Source organism: Chenopodium quinoa, unplaced genomic scaffold, assembly GCF_001683475.1.
Source record: "Chenopodium quinoa cultivar QQ74 unplaced genomic scaffold, ASM168347v1, whole genome shotgun sequence".
Classification (NCBI taxonomy): domain Eukaryota; kingdom Viridiplantae; phylum Streptophyta; class Magnoliopsida; order Caryophyllales; family Amaranthaceae; genus Chenopodium; species Chenopodium quinoa.
This window is the reverse complement of record NW_018744100.1, coordinates 406,771-432,142: the sequence shown is the minus strand read 5'-3', so window position 1 is coordinate 432,142 and position 25,372 is coordinate 406,771. Positions and strand designations below refer to the sequence as shown.

General features: G+C 35.5%; 3 protein-coding genes and 1 pseudogene across 4 annotated transcripts; 1 reads left to right on the top strand and 3 right to left on the bottom strand.

Moving 5' to 3' along the window:
• The first annotated feature begins 322 nt into the window (after nt 1-322).
• Nucleotides 323-3,941, top strand: LOC110692261. Of its 2 annotated transcripts, none has more exons than XM_021869258.1 (4): nt 323-670; nt 784-881; nt 3,462-3,533; nt 3,607-3,941. In XM_021869258.1, the coding sequence occupies exons 1-3, from the start codon at nt 409-411 to the stop codon at nt 3,513-3,515; spliced, it is 414 nt and encodes a 137-aa protein (XP_021724950.1). In that variant the 5' UTR covers nt 323-408; the 3' UTR covers nt 3,516-3,533; nt 3,607-3,941. The 2 variants fall into 2 exon arrangements, with proteins under 2 accessions (XP_021724950.1, XP_021724948.1); XM_021869256.1 differs by having other exon boundaries at nt 324-670; nt 3,616-3,941.
• Nucleotides 3,942-5,031: 1,090 nt separating this feature from the next.
• Nucleotides 5,032-5,929, bottom strand: LOC110692262. Its single transcript, XM_021869259.1, has one exon. The coding sequence runs from the start codon at nt 5,860-5,862 to the stop codon at nt 5,434-5,436; it is 429 nt and encodes a 142-aa protein (XP_021724951.1). The 5' UTR covers nt 5,863-5,929; the 3' UTR covers nt 5,032-5,433.
• LOC110692348 (uncharacterized protein DDB_G0283697-like) lies at nt 5,066-7,172 on the bottom strand. Its single transcript, XM_021869355.1, has 2 exons — nt 7,165-7,172; nt 5,066-7,050 (listed from the first exon to the last, which is right to left on the bottom strand). Exons 1-2 carry the CDS (start codon nt 7,170-7,172, stop codon nt 5,949-5,951), a joined length of 1,110 nt encoding a protein of 369 aa, XP_021725047.1. The 3' UTR covers nt 5,066-5,948.
• On the bottom strand, nt 5,103-14,965 carry LOC110692260 (annotated as a pseudogene).
• Between the last annotated feature and the right edge of the window lie 10,407 nt (nt 14,966-25,372).

Genomic DNA, 25,372 nt, shown 5'->3' with positions numbered 1-25,372 from the left:
CTAAACTCTTACTTTACTTCATAATTTAAATGGTTAGTAATATTATTAGTAATTTGGTCATAATCATGTGGTATTATTGTTAATTAATGTTGAATGATATCATAATAACTAGATTATAAAGTCTAAATTGTCATTATTGTATAGCATATTGGGTACCCGATAACCGATCCGAAAATCCGAATACCTAAAATTCAGATACCCAAACTTATCGGTTCGGTTAATAAATCTCATACTTAATGTTATTGGTTGTCGAATACTCAAACCGATAGTGTTAACGATACGGGTACCCGATTAATGTTCACCCTTATGGTATTACAAAATCTACTTTTTAAACTCGTTAAAAAAATACCTCTTTCCTCTTCACACTACTCCCTCACTCTCTCATTCTCTCTCCTCCCTCGCCGGAAAATGGCGAAATTGAACGACCCAACATCACCTCCGCCGCCAACTCCGCCGCCGGCAATAGGTAAGATCGGACCATACACAGTCTTTCTTACTCCTCCGACGACCCCTAAACCCACTTCCGAAGCTCCTCCCGCCGTCATTTCACAACCCCACAAAAATATCACCGTCAATTCTCCGCCGCCGGTTCAGCCGCCACCGGCCAAGTTCGAAACTGCCGGTGACCGCTTCGCTTTCTTCTGGGAAGCCATTGCTAAAGCTCAAAACGGTACCGTTTTAACCTATTTTCCCTTTTCCTGGATTCTTTAATTGCGCACTTTATTGTTACTTCTTTTGGGTTTTTTTTTTACTTACTTTTTTTCTTTTTTTGGGAAAATTTAGTTCATGCGAGTGTAGATGAGTACGTGGCGAATTGGTTGGGGTTGGATCAATCGAGATATCAATGGGCATTGAATGATTATTATGAATTTAAAGGAATGGTATGTTTTTTTTTTTTTCTTCTTTGATTTAATTTTTTGAGATTTTTATGCAATATCCTGATGTTTTATTTCAATGTTTATAGAAATTTTCATGCATGTGTTAGAAATTGTAGTGAAATGGCGGCGTTATTGTGTTTTGAAGGAAAATGAACTTGGTTGTAATCAATTGTCCCAGAATTGCCCATTTCTTAGCTTTATTGTAGATTTAATCTTGTAGTATGAATGTATGATTTGTTGTGGGTTTAGAATGTGTCATACAGAAGTAAAGTGATTCCTCTTTTGTGGATTTGAGTAAATTGTATATGTTTTCGATTGATAGTTGCTATTTCTTTGTGGGTGTTCTGGATCTTTGCCTGATTTATAGTCCTTAACTGGGTATTTTGTGTGGAATCAGAAATGGACTCGGGTATAGGTGTGATACAGACACATAAATAAAACAGTGAAATTTGAAAAGATTTCGCTATATATCATAGTATATGCAATGGTCTTTGTTCGAGTATGAACGAGGTGCACAATATCTTCTACAAGTGTCCATAGAGGAAAAATTGCGTGAGGTTCGTGGTGTGCCATGAAATGGCCATGTCCTGTCTCTTTGCCTACAGAAATTGCCGTCTCATTAAAACTATGTCAAAAATCAAAGGGCTGTTATGCATAAAGGCATTGCATTTAGTTGGATCTTTACAAGGTCTTCTTTGTTGCTGCTGATTGTGACAGGTTCTCTTTGTGACTTCATTGAGCTTTAGCAGGTTTTGCAGAGAAAGTATAGCTTCCAAGATAACCATTAGAAAGACTGGTGTTTGTACTTCATCCATTATAGGAAATTTGGAATTTGTATCTTGTACAGTTGTACGTAGTCTTTTTTGGGTTTACCTTGTTGAGAATTGATATTTATTTCAAGCCCGATAGCTTGGTATTGGTGTTATCTATATAGAGGTATATTATTTGTGCAAAGAGTACACCTGGGGATTGTCATAATTTCACCCCCCTTGAAACTAAGAAATGTTGACCTTAAAGGGAGTTAATATCCTGCGTGCACAAATCCATTTACTCAAATCCCTGGTTCTTTAGTCAAAGCCTTTTTTTGTTAGGTATAAGTAGCCTTGGGAACTTCAAGTCCGTTCAAAGCTGAGAAGGTGACTAGTGACCAATGTCCATGAGACTTGATTCCTTGTGTAAAACATATCTTATATAGACTGTGGAAGTAATTTACTTATTGTGTGTGTGTTTGTTGGGGGTGGGGAGGGGGGTGTAACATACCTGCACTTACATAGTTACTCTATCAAGTAGTTGAAATGTTGAATAACAAATTGTTTCCAAGGGGACATTTCTTTCTAGACTGATGAGATTAAAATCATTGTTGAGGACTTCTGCATTTTCCTCATATACTGTTTCTGCTACTAAAGTATGATAAGGATATTATTGTCTTGGGAATAAGCTCTTCAATTCAATAAGTATTGGTGGCTTCAATTGACCTGTAGAATGCAGGATAGATTAGTCTTAGGCTAACTTGATAATGAGGAACAGATGTTGGACTCAATTAATATAGTTTATCTCAATAGCCAACTTGACTTGCCTTTTTAGCTGTTAACAACTGCTTCAAGCCTTGAAAGGTGGGCTCTAGATACATGATGTTATGTTTGAGGCCCAGTTAAGGCTCATTCTAGTCAATAATCCGGATGTTTTGCCACTTTTATGTCATTGGTTTATAGAGTTTTTATCATGAAAACAAATTTGGGAGGGAACGCACAGGCTGACTATGAGAAATTGTGATATTTTTCTTGACTTTTGGTGTTGATTTTAACAGTATCTCATATCTAATTGGATGAGCATGAATCTTTCTAATTCCATTGTTAGCTTTGTTTAGTGAAGGTTTTTAAGACAAAATTTCTGTATCCATTTGCTTTTCTATTCCATTCATTTTGCCACTGTTTGTTTTCTTTTTCTTTAATTACCCTCAATATATTTCAAATGAGCTATAAAACATAGAACAATAATTTCTGAAGAGAGAGAGAGAGAGAGAGAGAGAGAGAGAGAGAGAGAGAGACGTTTATGGATTTATGTCCAAAGTTTAGAGTTACCTGTTTTTGAAATGCGTGCAATACTCTCTTAGTTGGGTACTGTGAGCAGTCCATGAACCATGAAACCCATAAGGTTACCTGGAGTAATTTGTAATATGAAGAGATCACCTAACATAGTTAAATTACTTGTGGTTCAGTTGAGGAGATGGTGGTATGCAAATTTTGATGCTATTTGAGTTTTTAAAGGCATAACACGTTAAAATATTCTTGATGTGAATGAAATTGAAGAAAAACAGAGTTGTGCCACACTGATTTCCCGATTATTCGACCACCAATCAACTTCAGTTAGTTATATAATTAGCTTGTGGGAAGTATAAATTGCATTATTATGTCATGAGATCATGAATCATAGTCATGAACTAAACTATATTGGCACCTTGTTTATGAATTGCTGTTACAGTGGTAAGCATCTAACTAATATGAAGTAGTAATTATTTGACTGAACTTCACAGTCACAGGCAACTGCTGTGTATAAACACTGAAATTTGGGATTTGCTTGTAGGAGAAGGGAGATGTTCTGACGAAAGAAGTTTCAAGCAAGAGACCAACTGTTTAAACTTGTGATGTATTGCAGGTATAATATTTTGATAATAAAAACCCCTTATGTCTCTGGTTTGCGAATCCCTGAGTCCCTCACTTGTTTACGGTTCTTGCAGGAATCATATATAGAATGCGGTTTGTACACCCTTTCAATTGTAATATATACTTGTACAGATGGTTGAATCTGACGGAGTTAGGAGTCGTGTCTGAAATGAAGGTTTACGGCTTTATCCTGCATAATATCTCATGTAAATGCAGGGAGTGGTGATTCCTCAAGTGCTAAATCTGCCTGTATCAGTCTTTGGTCACCATGTATTCTTTTTGTATCTTTTAGATTTGCTGTAATCATCATGTTCTCTCCAAGTTATTGCTTACATTCATATTATCATCTAAATATGTAACTGTTCCTTGGATATTCGAATGCCCTACTGATGCTTTTACATACTGGTATTTAAAGCTCTTTCAATAATCTACTTATGCTTAGATGGAAATCAGCGTGTACCAACTAACTTCAATTGGATTTCACAAATTGTAAGAAATCTTACCAAACGGCCTATTTTCTGACCACACAAAAATATCCTATTTCTACTTCCAATACAGTACATGTAAATTGTTGGGAAAGAAAGCATAATGTTGACCTAATGAAAATTAGTTGGGTGCTTACAAGGAAAGATGAGCATGACTTATAATCTCTTTTGGAGTTATCCACATCATAAAGGACTTGTTAATCAAGGATCGAAACTGCACTTAGTTGACACTTAGGTCACTTAGGTTGAGTTCTCTTCACCTTACATACTATGTATATTTATTACAAGTACCTATTTACAATAGAATTAGACCAAATCAGATCCTCTAAATTTTTTGAAAGGAAGAAGAGGCTCGGGCCTCGGGGGTGCATATTATTTGTGAGAAAAGCTATTCTTGAACAATGTCAAAATCTGCTAAGGTTGCAGTTGCTTTACCCAATCAATTGGGACTAATCTAGCAGTTAAGTGAGCCACAAAATTCCCGGATCTTTTTACATGGTTGCATGGTCCAAAGTCATCTCCCATAAAGCAAATACCTTCAATGATCAGATCAAGAGGTGCTCCTCTACATTTCTTCGAATTGTATCACACATATTCGCACTACCACTTGCTTGTAGCCAAGACTCCTTGCCACTGTGACACCAAGTCTAGCAGCAAGATCTTCCACCATATCATCAGAGCCCCCTTTCTCTCTTCGCATCGCCACCACTAGCACCCTTCCAGCATCATCCCTTATAATCTTTTATGTACTTATTCCTCCTAACCCTAAAAATATTCAATAAATTTTTATGGACGTATATGGTGATAAATAAACCTCTGATGAGCAATGTGAATCTTAGTCTCACATCTCTTGCAACACCATACCAGATTACCAGGTCTACAAATGAATTTCCTGGTAAGAGTAAGAAGCTGATCTTTGGCTGTTGCGACCACAAACAATTGGAATACCATATAGGTGGGGAATGGGATTATGTAGGACATACACTCTATTTTAAGGTTTTATAATGAGAAACATTAACCAGAGGCATTTTTTACCATATTGGAATGAACAAAATTTCTTCCATGCTCTATCTCAATAATTTTTGTTTCCTTTTGCTGTTTTTTCATCTCAAAATCTAAAAGCCTAACAGCCCTTAAAGTGTATGAAGTATATACAAGATGAGGAACTTTCCAAAGAAATGAACACTTCACACAACCATCATAAATGGAGACATACACCTGAAGAATGGTGATACATCGTTTCTGCAAAATACAGGAACATCCAGACAGGCATCTGATGGCAATAGCATACCTTGCTCTACTTTACACTTTACAGCATTATGTAGAAGGCTTTCCGATATTCAGATATTGGCTGGCAAAACAAGGGCACAAATTATTAACCTGAAGATTTACTGACCTCATTGAATACTAAATCCTTCTCTTTATAGAAATTTCACATACTTCCACTTTACTTGAATTAGCTTTCTCCAGGACTCTACCATGTATATTTTCTTCGGTGCAAATTTTCAAACTTTCAATAGGCTCCCTACGGTGAAAAGTCTGAGTATCTTTCTTCATTCTAATCTCTTCTAACTTCTTCAAAGCAGCAAGACGACAAGCCTTTTCAAGCTCACCCTTCGCCTCATTATCAGTGCCCTTAAAGCTGGTATGCACCAAACTAGTTGCCACCATTCCAGGTGCAGTAGCTTCCTCATCACTTCTATAAACCTGTAACATACGTTCTTCATCAGGCCTTTTGCGTTCTCTTTCAGGTGCCGAATCCCTGTTACTTGAATCATGGAGCTTGTCTCCATCACTAGATCTACATAAAATCCCTCCTTGAACATCAGGATTCATGAAATCAGATCTTGCAGTTTGATTACAAGTCCCGCAGTAACTTCTGGACCTATCAATAGAAACAAAATTCTCAACATCAACTTCAACTAAGCCCCTGTATGCATTAGAACAACTTCTGACATGCCCGGCTCCTTGACATGGTGCTGGGCACTTCTGTGTCCACAATGCCTATCTTCTTCATCAATCCTCTCTCTATTTCTCTTTGTATCTGCAAAATCTGACTCTTTCTTGGACTTGGACCTAGACCTTGTTCTTCGACTCTTGTGGGATCTTTTCTCATACCTGCCAAGCTTATTTCCATCTGATGATTCTACATCATATATCATGGGTCTTGAATGTATTCTACTATGTCTATGGTGTCTATCATCATCCCCATCACTCTCTGTGTCTGTAGAGCCTGACTGTTTCTGTAGCCTTGAGCTTTTTCTTACATCCTTTTGAGCACGTGTCTTATCCTTAAACCTCGAACTTTTTCTTCTTTTCTTTTGTTGCCTCTTTTCGACCTTTACAAGCCTACTATCATCAGAACATTGAGAAGCACTGCTAGATGATTCTGCTTCATCTTTCATCATCCTTGTTTTTTCCTTACTACGACTGTGGTGTCCATCTTCCTCATTGTCCTGACTATCACCATGAGAGTTATTTAAGGAGGCTGCCTCAATTTTCTTTGCAGTGACACGTTTATCTTTATATCTATGAAATTCATCATAATTCTTTTCTCCATAAGGACTCTTTCCCACATCAGATTTGTCAACTTTATTGTGGGGACATTCACGAGCTGACTCTGCAACTCCGTTCTGCCTACTTGAGCTTCTACTCTTGTGTTCATGGTATCTGTCACTTACTCCTCCCTCTGCAATCTCACCTTTGGAAGAATTAGCATCAACTTTTCTACTTTTGTTGTCTTGGTCTGTAAACAATCTCTCTCTTTCCCTCTTTTGTGAGCTTCTCTTTGTGCCAGCAACATATCCCTGACCATCAGTGCTCCCCTCTGATACATCGAAACGAGAATCTTGACATGTTCTTCTTTCTTCTTGCATCTCCCTGTCAAGATTGCTGGTCTCTCTGTCATCTCCTCTGCGTGGACTGTACCTTCCACGCCTTCTTTTGTAACCATCATCTTCATCAGACCAGCTTTTCCTATGAGGGCTGTCTAAACCCCTAGACCTTGATCTCCTTGAATGGTACCTGACACAAATGACCAAACATAAATAACTTGCACTATTAAGCAGAGTGTGGGTACATAAAGCATTTAAGTAGGTAAATAATTAAATAAAAAGGATTTCTCATTGATGGTAAAACACAAACATTTTTATAGCTTCAACTTTTCTTTCTATTCTTGTTGTCTTGGTCTGCTGACACTCGTTCCCTTTTCCTCTTTTTCGAGCTTTTCTTTATGCCAACAACAGATCTATGACCATCAGTGATCCCCTCTGATACATCAACATTATCAGTTTCACTGTGCTTAAAGCAACGATAATCTAGATAGGTTCTTTCTTTTTGCATCTCCTTGCCAAGATTGCTGGTCTCTCTGCCATCTCCTCTGTGCGGACTGTGCCTTCCGCGCCTACTCTTGTAACCATCATCCTCATCAGATAAACTTTTCCTATGAGGGATGTCTAAACCCCTGGACCTTGATCTCCTTGAATGGTACCTGATACAAAAGACGAAACATAAATAACATGCACTATTGAGCAAAATGTGGGTACATAAAGGTGATAAAGCATTATAACAGTAGGTGAATGAAACTTGTTATTAAAAAGGACTCCTCATTGATGGTAGAACGCAAACATTTACATACATGTGAAGGTGAGTGAGAAGGCTGAAGGGGATTTTTAAAAATAACAATAAAGCAAAGACCAAGATTCAGCCAAAATAAAATAATACTCTCGTATAAGTCAAAAGAGCAGCAAAGGTAGAATCTAAAAATTGCTCCCTCACAGATCCCATCCAATTAATCTTATTCATTGTACTGCAAATTAACAAAATACAAAATTTTCCCCACAAGTCAATGGCTGTCAAAGGCCTGTTTGGGGTTGGGGGGGAGGGAAGGAGCGGGGTGGGGGGGTGGTTGGTAATAAGCCACCTCAGACAATAGGGGCTTTTATTCCTCATATAATAGATGTCAATTCCTTTGATGTCAGAAAAATTCATGCATTCTTCTTTCATGTTTCACAACCGTGACACACTCAACTGTAGATTGCTCAGGGGCAATCCAGGGAAGTCAAGATTATGGTATTACTCAAACTATTTCATACTACTGCAGACGCTATGGGCACAGTTATAGTCAAGAGGTATTATCTTAGTTTAGTGAAGTTATTATAAGGCTGTTTATAAAAAAGAAAATGAGTAAAGTATGTGTACAAAATATATATATATATATATATATATATATATATATATATATATATATATATATACAGAAAGCTCAATTGCTAGCAAATGGATGCCAACACAAAACTATTCTAGTTTTTTAACCTAAAAACAGCATCACTACTTTTTTTATTTTTTTGACATGAAATGGTTGTCACTATGTTTGTCAATCCTGCATAGACAGGAAAAGTTTAGGAAATAAAGAGCCGCGATAACCGTCTCAGCAACATCTATCAAGTAGGCTACTCTGTCATGATCTATATTTGTTGATCACTGCATCTGTAAAAGTCATTTCCAATTAAATAAACCCACTAATACATTTTCTGCTATATTTAGGCTCAATCATAATACTTACTCACTATTTCACAGAGAAATTTACCAGTTTACCTCATACATTTTATATGTTACATGGTAACTTCATAAAATTTAAATGAACCCTCAATACATTTTCTAGACAGGAAGCAATAAACTTTATTTAAGCAAAACAGTTGCTCACTTTTCAGAGAGAGAACAATAAGCTATAATTAAGGCAATATATACTTGAAAGCAAACATTGAAGATATGCAAAATGGAAATATATAGGCATTAGACACATATTATCTTCATAAACTTATCACACACCTCAGACAAACTTCATCTGTGAAATCGTCACTAGTGTATCCAAATAAAGCAGCCATCTTCTTAAGCCAGTACCTCGGGGCTGGTTTATCCCAGTCAGCCCATTCATAATCTCCACCAGGATTTCGGAAGCAATGGATAAAATTGCAAGCTGATCCCCGAGAACAACTCTGTTATAGAAATACAAACATATAAATATAAAGATCACTGTTCATTATATTACTTGTCAAAGCACTCTAAAAAGCATTAAAGGCGAAAGTAAATGGTGATCAACCTGGGAAAATTCAATCCCAAGTTTGTGACCATACCTTGAACCTTGACTTCATATACTCCCCACAAATAGCAACCCTCCATCTCATCACATTAATAAATTCACAGGTCAGCTGTCAAGAACAATTTGCAATTAGTACATAAATCTTCATTTACACATGCATCTGCTGCAGATATCAAACTAATTATTTTGGAATTTGCCCGAAAAGTTACCAATTTCATGCATAGTAAATGTTTTACATGCGATTTTCTCATCCTATTTTCAAGCTAATTCTAGAACATCACGAGAGACTTATAATGCAACTAGGAAATTCACTTTTCTGTCCTCTAATAAGGTAATTGAATAAGGAACCTATCCATTGCAAGTCAATTCCACATGATATAGCACTCAGAATGAAATGTATCCAACGCCTTATCATTCTGAGAACTATATCATGTGAAATGCACACACACACAAACACACGCACGCGCACACATTCACTCAAAGGATAGCAACAGGACACCACCTTACCAGTTTCCCGGCAAAATATCGACCATTGGTAGACTGGTATGCAAGCATAGCTGATTCCAATGACTTATAATGCACATATACATTACCCCGCAAATGGGAAGAACCATTTTTGCACACCTGTGAAAAGCAATCAGGTCAGGATTACAAAAGTTCCTCAACAATACATCATGGGGAAGTAGAAGTGATACTACATAACTAGATATTCAATAGAACAACTGATACTAAAGCGCCAGGAAACTGTTTACAGAGTACACAGCTAGTCTGAAGTTAGCTGACAATTAATAACTCTGTATGACATAAGCAAGTAGAAGTGACATGCTTCATTGACAATGCCAAAAGTCAATAAGTCCTTCAACCCCTTAACAACAGGGGAAAATAGAGTGGGGCAGCATGACAAACAACACAATAAAATTTAGGCGCTCTCTTTTGTGAACAAAGGACTGTCTTAAGTAACTGTGCCCAATTATGAATTGTGATTAAGGAGAGGTCAATAGAAGAAAACTGAGCACATCCATAAGCACTAAAATCACCTTGAAGTTCACAAGTTCTCCAAACTTCAAAAATTCTGTATGAACATCCTCGTAAAAGTCTTCAAAACTCTGCTTTACCTCCTCATCCGTATGCTAACAAAGAAAGCAAAGCATTCAGCAATCACTTCTTCAAGTAAATGCGAGCAAGTAGATAAGATATTAAAAAAAAAAAATTCAGAAAAAATTTACTAGTAAAAAAAAAGATAAAGAAAATTGAGTGCTTTACTTTGATTATCATTCATCAGTAAAACATAACAGAATGCGAAAGGGATCAAATAAAAGGCCACAGAAAAGGGAGAGCAATTTCACTTCCCCTTAGAACAAAAGAACATGATACAAACAGCAATAGAAAATATGAAAAGTGAACGAGGACAGAGAGTATTTCTATGATTTGTTTCATCATCATAACAATTTAATCTAGTCTGAAAGTTAAGCTGCATAGGCAGAAACAGACTTTCGCTAGTATGAGCTTTCCCTTTACCACTTCATCTTAAGCACATTCTTAAATAATACTTCCTACCCCTTCATCTCAAGCACATTGTTAAATTGTACTTCCTCCGTTGCAAATTAGTTGACACGTATTCCTTTTTGACCCATTTCTATCTTGGGTAAGTTTATATTTTAAATTATCAAATTTACCCCTCACTAATTTCACGAACTCCTCTTCTCTCTCCTATCATCACCATGATCACTCCTCAGTGATCACAGCATCAATCTTCATCATCTTTCCCTCTCCACCTCCACCGCCATCACCACTACCATCAAATCTCTGACAATGACCACCACTCCAACAGATCCCCTGTGATTCAGCCAACCCCATTCACCCTTTCTTTCTTTCCCTCTCCTTCAAAAACAAGCAGCATTTTTAATGGCTAAAATCTCGAAAGATGCGAAGGCTCAAAGAAAAATTGTGTGATGGAGTTTATCAACTTCATCACCAACAAAACCTCCCACGAGTGTTATTGTGTGAGTCTCTGCCCTAACTCAATCCAATTTTGACACCCTAACTCAATTAGCCGCTCTCTTTCTCCAATCTCTCTCCTTTCGCTTCTATGGAGATTTTTCAAACGGGGGTCTAGAAATCTCAACCACACAAGATGACGATAAGGGAGTGGCTGGGCAGTGACAGGTACGGGTTGTGACTTGTGAGGTTGACAATAGTGACATTAAGATGGCAATAGTTGGGTTGTGACTCTTGTGATAGAAAAGGAAAAGAGATAAGTTTTATGGTGAAGAAGAAGATGATGACAAGGATGGGGTTGGGATGGCAGAGAGTAGACGGAGATTTGGGTGGTGGCGTGGTTCTGTTAACTTGCCAAGCTGATTGGCCAAGCCGCCAAGGTGAAGGGTTGGTTGGTAAGGTTAGGGTAAACCGATAAAGGTATCTATACATGTATGCCAAAAAGAAAGGTGTCAACTAATTTCGAACAAAGGAAGTATAGTATACCACAAATGATGTTCCTATCCACAATACAAAACTAGTTAAACTCATGACTTCTTAGAAAGATGGTTTTTTTTAAAGAGGCACAAAGGCATAACTTAACTTTCTCTCCTTTCTTTGTACTAAAGTTATCCAAAACATGCATCTAGTTTAATGTTGGGATATGCTGTTTCTCCTAATTGTAAAGAATGACATAAAGATCAAATGAATGACAGAGTATTAATCGTTGCTTGTGCTGCTAGTGTCCGCTTCCTTTTAAGTTAAAAAGTATCAATACTCTCTTTCTAGCTTGTCACAATCTGCTCTCTTCAATTTTTCCGTTCTTTTTTTTTTGGGGGGGGGGGGGGCGGCAAGAGAAAGAAAAAGGAGATTCTAGACACATATGGCTATAAACCAGTAACATAATAGTGATTTTACAATATATATTACATTATATACTAATATACCATTTACTACAGCCTTGGTAATTATAAAAATAAAAAAAAAAGGATAGGGACTGAATATGAACAAGGATGCAAATCTAAAACTGCCAAAAAAAAAAAAAAAAAAAAAAAAAAAAAAAAAAAAAAAAAAAAGTCTACCAAGTCATGCAAAAGTCCAGTCACCCAAAAGATCAGTGCAGAGCTAAAGAACAGGCCAAAGGCAGAAGATTTCCAAGTCATTATAAAAAGCATGTGTTACCCATAAATGCATATTGGACATTGTTGCCTATTAATAAGTTGTCTTAGTTTATTTTTCTTCGCAATAGGGGGTTAAGGTTCAAACCTTCAACTTCCTAAAATACATTTTAAAGTTCCACCATTGCAGCATGTCAATTGAAAGCAATGAAAAGAAAACCCATCATGATATAATGGGATGTAGCTTCAGTTGTCCATCTTCAGCACCTACAAAATTCCCCAGTAGACTATTGGCTGTTAAGGAAAGTTCCACTCATTTGAGCAGGACTCTGATGACATCAAAATAAGGATAGCATTCAATTGCTTAATGCAGTAATAAAGAAGCAGAAAATTAACCCTAACATTCCATGAATAATGTTTCAGTGACCAAAAAAAAATTGAAAATAGGATATAAACTCCCATTTTAACAATCTCCACCTCACACATTTGAATTGTGAACTTGATTGGAGATGTCTAGTCAGCAGAAAAAGGTTCAGAAAGAGTTCATATTGAGCAAGTAAGCAGACTCAACCACATAAAACTGGCATCTAAAAACATGCAAAAGAATAAATATAAGGGGGGTGGGTTGAAAGCTAGATAAGATGGCATTCAGGATACAAGAACCACCCAATGGCTTCAATAACAGACCTCAAGCCCTTCATCCTGCTCCCAAGCAAGACCAGGACCATTGTACATATTCTTAATCAGTATTGTACAAGCTTTATCTGGGTAGAAGTGAACTCTGCTACACCGTGCTCCAAAGCGACAAACCCCAGTTTTTAGATGGAAAGGGCAATGTGCTTTATCCTGCCATAAAGAAGTATCAAAAGGAGATCAGGTGAGGGAAAGTGCAACATGTTTCCCCTTTCACATGGTTGAGATTTGAGAACATCATGCCTAAAAATAGAAAAAATAGAGATGATGTGTAACAGAACAAGTATAAACACAAACCTGCTCAGTTCCAAAGTTAGGAACTTATTGCGCAACACTTTCTAGAACCTCTTTCGCACTCCTATAATCTTCAAAGGCTTCAGACTGGGGAGCAAGAGGGTTCGATATTGGTCTTTCACTTTCCTGAGAAGTACTTTACACTTTAGGATTGACACTATTTGTCAAACCCAAAAGAACCAACTTATTTTCCACATCAATTACCTGATTTTCTTTTAGAATCTCAGGAGCTTTCTTGGGCACCCTGATTTTTTTCTTTTTAACAATTATCTCGTTTCCTTTCCATATTATTTCTGCTGGTCCTTCTTCTATATATTCCCAATCATCATCTTCATTCGCCTCACTAGCATTCTCATTATTAGCCTAGCAACAAACATTCCATAAAACATACATTTAGCAAAACTGCAAAAGAACATGAATTGTCTAGCACCTAAGATAATATTACAAATTATATGTAACAATATAGAAGAGAACGATTACACACAAGATGAAAATCAGTTGGTGATTTGGTATACATATGATAACAAATTTAATCAATCACAATTAAATTGCTGAGAACATGGAAAATGTTTTAGCACACCACTTAAACCCTCAAATTGTATATTGAACAAATTTAGCTAATGCCTTAAACGCGTTACTTTCATCAATTATCACAGTAATCAAAACCGCGTTGATTAACCATCACTCAAGTACTAGCAAAAGGATCAAAGCTACCACCAACGATACTGCTCACTTCAATAACAGAACTAAGATCATTATGTCATCAAACTACAATCATAATACTAGTCATACCGGCAATTCCAATCCGCTCAACCTCAAATTCAAAGCAACTAAATCAATCAAACATAAACAAAATTCAAAGAATACAAACCAGCTCTTTCTTCGATTCCTCATCGAGTTTACACCGCTCCTCTTCTTCCTCCTCCTGCTTCTTCTTCTCCTTCTCCAATGCTCGAAGAAACTGCCTCTCTCTCTCCTCAAACTCCATGCGCTCCCTCGCCATTCTCTCCGCCTCCTCTTGCTCCAACCGCAGCAATCTCATCTGCTCTTAGGATCATTCAATCGAGCTTCCTCCTCTTCTCTCTCCTTCTTCGCAACTCCTTCCTCACTTGCTTCCTCTTCATCTTCTTCAATGCCTTCCTCTTCTCCTTCCGACTCATCGTCGCCATTGTTATACTGTTATCGTTGCCATTGTCGTTGTCTTTGATCGTATTTTTATCGATTTCTCTCTCCTCCACCTCCTGCTGATTGTCTTCCATTACTGCCATCATCTGAAGAGGAAATTGTTTCAGTGAATCGATCAAATATTCAAATTGCTCGTATCATTCCGCTGGAAATTGATTGAATTGTACACTGTTTGGATTAATTGCGAATCCCTAAATTTTGTAAATCCCCAAATTCTCGGAAGAACCCTAAACTGAAGTAGCACCTTTAATTCTATTTTTGGAGCTGATGGCCTTAAGCCCTTAATTGATGCCAAAATTCTTCAGCCAGCATTTAATCATTTATAATTTTTTATTTTTTATTTTTTATTTTTTAACAATTTGATCATTTAACGAGGGAGCCCCAATAAATCTCTTATATTAACATTCTAAGTTAATCTCCTCTCACAATTTTAACTTTTTTTATTTTGAAAATAAAAATAAAACAATATATTGTTGGATGAGATATATTTCCATGTTTATCTTATAGATAAACTTGAATTTTCCCATCATTTCTATTTAGAGGGTGTTTGGTTCGTGAAATATAGGTATGATGTATGACTTTAGAAGGACTAGGGCCATACCTTATGTTTGGTTGTCAAAAGTATGAATTTTAAACCCATACCTCAAACCCATGAGGTATAGGGTTTAGAAACCTTGGGTGGTGGATCTGACCCATTCCATTGCCTTAGGTATCAAATAAAAGGAGGGAATAGTGAGATATTTCATTCCAAAAGTGAACCAAACACATGGTATTAAGTATCAAATTCCAACCTGATACCACCTAAACCCCATTCTTGATTCCAAACCCACCCACTTTGTGAACCAAACGCCCCCTTAGTACTCTGTATTAGCTGAGAGATTGTTATATACACCCGGGTGCATGGTGCACCCAAGGGTATTGTTTGATCATTTTGATGATTATTGCTCATTTAATCATCAAATGAACAAAGAATTACCCTTAGGTGCACCATGCACTCGAGTGTATATAATTTTTTTCAGTATTAACTAGTACAACTAGTGTGTGGGTCGAGAGATAGCCCCGAGTTACTAGTTTGTAATTAAATTTCGATTGTTTTTTCTTAATGTATTGGTAATCATCTTTGAAATTTTAATATATTGAAAAAAGATTTGTATTAGGAGACCCTATTCAATGTTTTGTATGTTACTTTGTATGATTCAAAGATATTGATCAACTAGAGATGAGTATGGGTCGGGTACTCAAACCGTTAACGCTATTGGTTCGGGTACCAGACAACCAATAACACTAAAAACGATATCCATGAACTGAACCGATAAGTTCGGGTATCCAAATTTTCGGATCAGTTATCGAATACTTAATATGATATCTAATAATGTAAATTTAGGCTTTATAATTTAGTTATTATGATATCATTCAACACTAATTAACAATAATACCACGCGATCTTGACCAAATTACTAATATTTTATTAATCATTCAAATTATGAACTAAAGTAAGAGTTTAGTTTTTGGATAAATAGATTTAAGTAGATTAAATTGATTATTAGATCGGTTAACCGTTAATTTTAAAATGATACCCAATAACCGTACCCAATAACAAATTATCGGATCGGGTACCCTAATTTTCGAATCAGTTACGGATCGAATTTTCAGTTTTTCGGATGATTTTGCTCAGCCCTATGATCAACTATTGACTATTTAACAAAAAATTCTTAAATTCAAAATTAAAGTTGTTAAATTATCCTATGATATGTAACAAATAGTACAATTAAGGACTAATCATCCTATCCCAGTTAACTATAATTTGGTTGGGTAAATTCACACAATATATGGATAGCTAAGGTGGTAAGACTTTATCATAATCAGACGTAATACTTGTTGGTCTTGAGTTCAAGTCTTGCTAATTTTTGCTCTATTGTAAAAATATGGTCATGTGGATCTTATTGGATTCGTCTCACTGTAAATTATATTAATATCTAGTTTTTATAAATTTTTAAACGTGCTAATGAAGATAAAGATAAAACCGTTTGAATATGAGTCTTGAAGACCTAAATAAGTCAAATGTTGCAAAATATTAGGGACGAAAAGAATACTAGTTATAGATTGTATACTGCATATTTATGAGTATACTTGTAACTTTGTAAGTGCTTTCAAAACCCAAAGCATAGACAATCCAACGCGAAATGTTAGATTACTCCCTCCGTTTCTAAATAATTGACACATCTGTTTTTTTTTTTTTTCTTTTCACTATTTATATTAAAATTTTGAACATTGTTTTTTTAGCAACATATAAAACTAGTGCATGTGCCAAACTATAGTCCTTACATTAGGTGATAATGAGGTAAGTTGATGCTTGGATTCACATACTTGGTAAGAACCGAACTATAGTCTTTACATTTTTTTTCCCTTTGAATATTAGTTACATAATCCTTACATTGTGATATTTGTCTAACAACTAGATAAAGTCCGTGCGATGCACGGATTATTTGAATTTTTTCAAATAAAAAATTCTACTAAATATATATTTATATGATAAACTTTGTGACATTCGCTTGTTTACTATATGAATTTTTTTATTTTATTTCACAAAATTTCATATGTAGTTGGTCACACTGTGTGATCTAGATTACTTGGGTAGGGGTTACTCGGTTGGTCAAGGGTTACTCGATCAATCAAGGGTTACTCGGACAGGCAAGGGTTACCCGGTTAGTGTTTTGGTATATCTCAGTCGGCCACACGATATGGCCAGCCACACAAAAAATGTGCTGATTTAATTTTTATTATTAATATAAAATCTTAGATCTAAAATAAATTGCAATTCTTTTTTTTCATTGGCTAAAATATAATATATTTTTTTATGTGACGCTTTAAAATATCTTGAAAAACTCACCTTTCTGTACTAGATGAAGCCCGTGCGATGCACGGATTGTTTGTATTTTTTCAAATAAAATATTTTACTAAATGTATATTTATCTAATAAACTTTGTGATATTCGCTTGCTTACTACTTGAATTTTTTATTATAAAATGAATTATTAACTTTGTTTCTCATATTTAGATAAAATTCGTAATATAAAAGGATAATATTTTATTTCACAAAGTTTCATATGTGGCTGGTCACACTGTGTGGTCGGGATTACTTGGTCAGCAGTTACTTGGTTGATCAAGGGTTACTCAATCGATCAGGGTTACTCGGACGGTCGGGGGTTACTCGGTCAGTGTTTGGGTTTGTCTCAGCCGGCCACACGATAGGGCCAGACACACAAAAAACGCGTTGATTTTATTTTTATAATTAATATAAAATTTTTGATCTAAAATAAATTGCAATTCTTTTTTTTCATTGGCTACAATATAACAATTTCCTATGTGACGCATTAAAATTAATCTTACGTAGCATAATCTTATTGTAGCGTTTTAAAATTATTATTTTTACGTGGCATTTTTTTTTAAATTTATAATCCTACGTAGCGCTTTAAAAATACTAATCTTACGTGGCATAATCCGATTGTAGCGTTTTAAAAATATTACTCTAATAATTTTTTAAAAAATAAAATCCTACATGGCGCTCTAAAAACTCGAGAAAAAACTCCCCTTTATATATATACTAGTTTGGTGTCCCATGCGATGCCCAAGTAGTTTAATGAATTTATAAGATAAACTTTTTATCTATATACCAAGTTTTAAGATATATTATTGATACAAAATTAGTTAGAAATTGATGTGATTTTGTGATGATTTAAATTATGCAGTAGGCAAATAAGGACTAATAATAATATTGGTGAAAATGCTTGATTTAAAACATTATAAAAAAATAGCAAAGTAAGTTTGAAATATTAGAAATTTCTAAAAATTAGCCAAAAATAAGGCAAATCAAAAAATTGTTCTAAGCTCGTTGAGTTGACCCGAACCTGAAACTTTGGGCTAGTGTGAACATTTATTGACCCGTAACCTGAAGTGACTCGACCCGAAATGACCCGTGACCCGATCTGATTGATAGTTCTACATACAGTAATAAAATCATATTAGATTGTGAAGTATTTTATTTAAATCGATTAGGATATATTATAAACGAATGTTGTACTTTTTGAACTACTTCCTTTGCTCCAAAAAAATTATGATATAAATATAAATTTATATGATGAATTATTAAATTGTTGTCTACGTGACGCGGCATTTGGTGAAAAGTTGAAACGCCAAATGCTATCTCGTGATCTGACTAAATTTATAATTTATTTTATACTTATAAATCTATCCAAATTTTATTGAAAATAAAACTCTAAACTAACTTTTTTTATCCTACAAAATCTATCCTAGTTTTTTATTCATAAAATATATATCTAAATAAATCCTATGTATCATACTAATATTTAATTGTTGTCTACGTGGCTCGACACTTGGCGAAAAACTGGAATGCCAAGTATCGTTGTCTCGTGGCCTAGCTAAAAGTTGATCACAGTTCTAGTGGGAATCAATTCATTTTTATCATTTTTTATCACAATCATCCCACCCTTTTTAGGAACTACCTGTACGGGACTCACCCACTTTGAGTCAGAAATATGATAGATATTACCTGCATCAAGTAATTTCATAACCTCTTTCTTGACTACGTCTTGCATGTTAAGATTCAACCTCCTTTGGGGTTGAATACATGGCTTGTGATTGTCCTCTAAGTGTATCCCGTGCACACAAAAGTCAGGGCTAATACCCTTGAGATCATCATTACTATACCCAATTGCCCTTTTGTGGGTTCGAAGAACCTCTAAGAGTTGGGAAGTTTGTGGGTCATCAAGTGCAGTACTAATGATCACGGGGTGTAATTCCTGTTCATCTAAAAATGCATATTTTAAATGAGAAGGGAGAGGTTTTAGTTCAGGTGTCTTAACCTCTGCAGGTTTTGATTCTTGAACTAATTTTACTACCTTCCTGCTCTCTTTAGGGTCAAGTTGTTTAAGTGCGAGAGCTTTCTCGATAGCATCCACCTCACTGCTCTAAATACCAACATCACCTGCAGTAAAATCACCACAATACACTTCCTCCAAGGGATCTCTTGCAAGGACCTGTGGTAAGCTATCTTCACAAATAACATCAATAACATCAATCACAACAATGCTACAACAATTTTCCTTTAACATAGGACCTTTCAAAACTCTCCCTAAATTAAAAGTGATATTATCATCTCCAACAGAAAGAGTGAGTTTTCCATTTTTAACATCAATAATGGCCCCTGCAGCGTGGAGGAAAGGTCTACCTAATATTATAGGAATTTGTGTATCCTCAGCCTTGTCTAAAACAACAAAATCAATAGGGATAAAAAATTTACCAACCCTGACAGGAACATCCTCTAGAATACCTAAGGGGTATTTAACATAACGGTCTGCCAATTGCAAAGTAATGTTAGTAACTTTTAAATCACCCATATTAAGCCTTGAACACACACACGATAGCATTACACTAACACTAGCGCCCAAATCACATAATTCTTTATCAATGAAGATATTTCCAATATGACAAAGTATAGAAAAACTACTAGGATCCTTTAATTTTGGTGGAGATTTATTTTGCAATAGAACACTACATTCCTCTGTAAAAGCTACAGTCTCTACCTCATTAAAGGCCCTCTTCCTAGTCAATATATCTTTCATTAATTTTGCATATGCAGGAACTTGTGTAATTAATTCTGTGAAAGGAACTGTTACCTACAAATTTTTCACAACCTCCAAAAACTTACCAAACTGCTTATCCAACTTACTCTTCAAATGTCTATTAGGGAATGGAAGTTTGATAACTGGTTTCTGTACCCTGCAATGTATCATCAGAATATTAGCGTTACCCTGGGCCCTGCAGGGCTAGTAACAACATCATTTGGTATAAGAGAATCAGGACTAACAATTTTTGTTATAACAGGTTCATCATCTTTGGGCATAGAGGGCCCATCATAGTGTGAACCACTTATTAAAGTAATTGCATTAGCATGATCTATAGGTTGTACTGGCTGTGATGGTAGGGCTTCCTGTTGGCGAGTTTGCAAAGTAGAGGAAAGTTGCGCAATTTGATTATCTATGATTTTATTATGTGCTAGGATCGAATCAATTTGTGCATCTCTACTCTGCATCTGTTTCTGCATATTGGCTGACATCGTTTTAATTTCTGACAGGGCAGGATCAGTGGATGGAGGTGGTGTTTGTGGTTGGGGTCTCTGGTTAGGAGGTTGGTAATATTTTTGTTGTGGTTGTTGTGGGGCTTGTTGTTGTGGTTGTTGTGGAGGTGAAGGGTTTAGCACATTAGTACTCCGATAGGAAAGATTTGGATGGTTCCGGAAACCAGGATTATAAGTGTTGGAGTATGGGTTATTTTGCCTATAGGCTTGGAAGGCATTAACTTGCTCCATGGAACTCTTACAATTTTGTGCCCAATGACCTACAATTCCATAATTTTCACAAAAAGCATCGTTAGAATTATTAACAGCAGAAATATTAGCCATGGAAGCAGGAATAGCAGTACTAATATTATCTAATTTCTGACAAATAGAGGATAATATTGAGGTTACACAAAGGATACAGAATCGACATTATGTTTCCCTTTGTTTGCAAAACCTCTAGGATTCTCATATTGGGAATTATGAATTGTCATCTCTTCGATAATTGTTCCTGCTACATCTTCTTGAAGATTCATAAATCTTCCATTAGCTGCTGAGTCTAGGATTGATCTGGATGAATTTCCAAGCCCATTGTAGAAGGCTTGGATTATCTGCCACTGTGCTAGCCCATGATGAGGACATTCTCTTTGCAAATCCTTAAATCTTTCCCAAGCTTCATATAAAGATTTATCCGCTTCTTGGGAAATTTTTTGGATCGAACTCCTTAACAAAGCTGCCCTCTCTACAGGGTAATATTTATTATAGAAATTCATAGCAAGAGAATTCCAGTCATTAATACCAAGGGCACTCCTATTCAATCCATTATACCACAATTTAGCTTTACCACATAAAGAAAAGGGAAAAAGAATCTTCCTAATTTGGTCCTGCGTAACCCCAGCTTGTCTAATAATGTTCCGATATTGGCAAAAGTCCAAAATATGAAGATTTGGATCTTCACCCTTAGCTCCGCTAAATTGCTTCCTTTCGATCATAGTAATAAAGCAGGGTTTAATCTCGAATTGTACTCCCTCGAGATTTGGTGTAGGAGCAAGATGTGGGAAATTTGTCAGGGACGGCTGCGAATAATCGCTGAGCTTGCGAGGTGGTGGTGGTGGCGGATTCGCCATCTCTGATACTAGTTCTGAAGAAATTTTTATGTCGCTAGAATCAGATGGGGGTTCCAAAGGTATATTACCCTCGAAGTAGCTCGTACTTGTCTGAAAAGGTTCTTCTGTCCATGAAAAGAAAGTTCGATTTTAGGATTGAATGGAATGTAACCTGATCTAGAACTCTTGGGCATAAACACAGAACTAAACAAACAAATATGAGAAACTGTCTCAAAGAACTTGCGTTCTCTGAGACGAAGGAAAAATAATTTAGACTACAAAAATAATCAGGAATAACTGTAAAACCGTTTCCCCGGCAACGACGCCAAATTTTGATAGGATAAAGTCGTATCTCCTAATCAAAAGAATTACCTAAGTCCTCTAACTAGAGTAGATAGGGAATTAGGGTCTAATCCTCAGGGAAACAAGTCTTCCTATTCCTAAATAATTAATATAATCTAAACTATTAAGTAACAAAGTTGTTTTTATGAGGATTAAACTAAGGAGATTAAATAAACTAAAGCAAATAAAATTAAGGATAAAGCAATAAATCAAAGCCTTGGATATAGGTTCACCAATAAATAATATTCCAGAGTAAAACACAACAATCAAATATCAATGCATCAATTAATCAGATCATAAAGGGCTTTCGCTACGTATTACAATCACAGAATTAATTTAATCTATCGATATTAAATCGCATCTCTCGAATCTTGACTTAACCATTTATAAATTAACCTACCTATTGAAACTAAGCCTAAACATCAATTCTCATCTCTCGAATCTCGAATCAATATTGCATAACTCATACAATTAAAGCAAGCCTAATCTAATTGCATAGCATTAAATCAATCAATAGGAAATCAACTAAAGCATTGAAAATCAACAATAATAAATCACCCCTTCATATTATTTATGGATCCCCACAAACCTAGAAATAAAACTACTCATGCATATTTAAATCTAAACTAAGCAAAACAAATAAACAAGACATGATTAATCAAAGCAATTAAATTACTGAAAATAAAAAGGAAAGGAATTGTTACCAAAATAAACGAAAAAATGGAATTGCATAAACCAAAAGTGTTGAGAGAACAAGAGTATTAACCAAATGCTTAAAACTAAAATCTGGAAATTAACTAATGAAAGACGTCATCGTCACTTGCTTAGAAAAGCGTATTATACTTAAGCTAGAAATCCTAAACTTAAACGAAGATTAAAGACGCTAATTGTCCATCAAAAACACGCGCCCGGTCGGGCGGGTGCACCTCAAGGCGAGGGCACTCCCCGGTCGGGCGAGCAATCGAGCAACATGGACTCTTTCAATTTGTGCTATTTTTCTTGGCCCAAATCCGGATTTCCTCTTTGGGTCTTGAATACTCAGTCCACTGCCTCGAACTCTTCTTCTTCACCGAGCCCTTAATCACCGGTTTGATTGCTCCAACGTGGTTTTGGGCCACGGAATATGGTCATATGAATGCGATCCTATTCCAATGCTCGTAGTGGCTCAAATAAGTCCGGGAAAATGATCCAAATCCGCAATTTCCTATAAAACAATACCAAAATTACGAAAACACTAGAAAATGCATATTAGTAATAAAAGTGGCTCCGTAGAGCCATAAATACTCCAAAATATGACCAAGGAATGGGGGTAAATCACTACATAAAATAGACATATCACATACCCAAATTTTAATTGAATACCGTCCATTAACAGAAGCTAGCTTTAGTGACTGTCGGTGACTTCACATCAAAAATTGTAAAAGATAGCTGAGGTGGGAAACCGTCTAACACTTTGTTATAATCCCAAGACTGAGCTTGTTGATGGATAAAGTATTATTGTTGGATATTTATTTTGTAAATATTTTTGTATTAATGAAGAATTATGTAAAGCAGTGTCGTATGACAATTTGTATGACTATTTGGATTGTATATTTGGAAAATGGTAACTTTTCATCTGTAATTTTTAATGTGAATAGTTGTGTTATTCCATTAACTCTTCATTAGTTATAATGGATAGTTGTGTCATTTCATACTTGCACCTTTTCATCCATGTTTCTTTTTCTATAAATAGTTGTTGGTTGTTCTGATTTATGGATACTGAATATTAGTTTGAACTACTCTCTCTAAATATACACGCATATAGTTGCGGTTACTTTAATCTAGTTTGTTCGCTGGTTTCTTATAATTACAATACCATTTTATAATAAGAAACGAAACTCGTTCTATCCAGGGAGACAATTGCTTATTAACCTTGGTAATCATAGAGGGAGCAAAATTGTCTTAAAGACACATCGTAATTTGTTGGGCTCGGATCATAATAATTTATATTTTGAATCAGTTATAAAGGTATGTGTTATGTTTTATTTATTTTATATAATAGATATATAATTGTTTGATTTTTAATACTAGTATTCGTATAACTAAATTAACAATATTAAGACAATTTTGATTGCTTTTCGTTTTACTATAGTCTATAAAGTATTTTGACAATATAGTAATAATGATTTACATTGTTCCGTTTTTTGTTTGATGCAATTTGTTGGGATTTGCATGTGTTAAGATATAAATAATTGAAGTTTATATGTTATTTCAATTTTTATTGTTTTAATTTTATTCTTCTTTTGTGCGTAAAACTTCAACCATTATCTTAGTTAAGTGAAGTTTGTAATTTTTTTTAATTAAATAACTTTCTTCTAGTGTGGTGCATGTGATATTTAATTATATTCTCTATTATTGTGTTAGAAATGGCTAAACACCAATTTGGTTACTCCTTTTCCTACTGTCAACCATGGGGAAAAGCCAGAAAAGTTCAATGGGACTGATTTTAAGAGATGGCAACAAAAAATGTTGTTTAATCTAACTGCATTGAAATTGGCAAGGTTTCTCACAGAGGAAGTCCCTAAGTTGAAGGATGGAGAGGCTGACAAAGACATGGTTGCCGCCATAGATGCTTGGAAGCATTCCGACTTTTTGTTTCGGAATTATGTACTTCACTTTATAATGTGTATAATCCGATTAAAACGGCAAAAGAATTGTGGGAAAGTCTAGACCATAAGTACAAGATAGAAGATGTTGGTTCAAAGAAATTCATTGTTGGTAAATTTTTGGAGTTCAAGATGGTGGATAGTAAGACTGTAATGAGTCAAGTCCAAGAATTCCAATTAATTATCCATGAAATACATGCTGAAAATATGACTTTAAGCGAGTCTTTCCAAGTAGCTGCTTGTATAGAAAAATTGCCACCATCTTGGAAAGATTTTAAGAATTATCTTAAACATAAGAGAAAGGATATGTCACTTGAAGATCTTATTGTTCGGTTAAGAATCAAAGAGGATAACCGAAAAGCCAGTGGCAACATTATCATATGTCTTCCAAGGCCAATGTGGTTGAAGGTTCTTCAAAAACCAAGAAAAAGAAGCGTACTAATGATGACTCCAACCAGAGCCACAAAAAGAAGTTTAAGGGTAAATGTTATGGGTGTGGTAAACTTGGTCACAAGGCCAAAGATTGCAAAAATCCCAATAAGAAAAAGAAGAATGCCCAAGCTAGTTTTGTGGAGGTTGATAAGATCTCTGAAGAACTTGATGATGTACATCTTTCGGCAGTGATATCGGAGTGCAACATGGTAGGTAATCCAAAAGAATGGTGGATTGATACAGGTGAAACCCGTCATGTTTGTGAAAACAAGTCAATATTCTCATCTTATACCCATGCATCAGAAGGAGAAAAATTGT

Coding starts and splice junctions, on each gene's coding strand:
- LOC110692261 (XM_021869258.1), top strand. CDS start 409: ATGGCGAAATTGAACGACCCAACATCACCTCCGCCGCCAACTCCGCCG. Junction 671..783: donor CATTGCTAAAGCTCAAAACG/GTACCGTTTTAA, acceptor GGGAAAATTTAG/TTCATGCGAGTGTAGATGAG. Junction 882..3,461: donor ATTATGAATTTAAAGGAATG/GTATGTTTTTTT, acceptor ATTTGCTTGTAG/GAGAAGGGAGATGTTCTGAC.
- LOC110692262 (XM_021869259.1), bottom strand. CDS start 5,862: ATGAATCCTGATGTTCAAGGAGGGATTTTATGTAGATCTAGTGATGGA.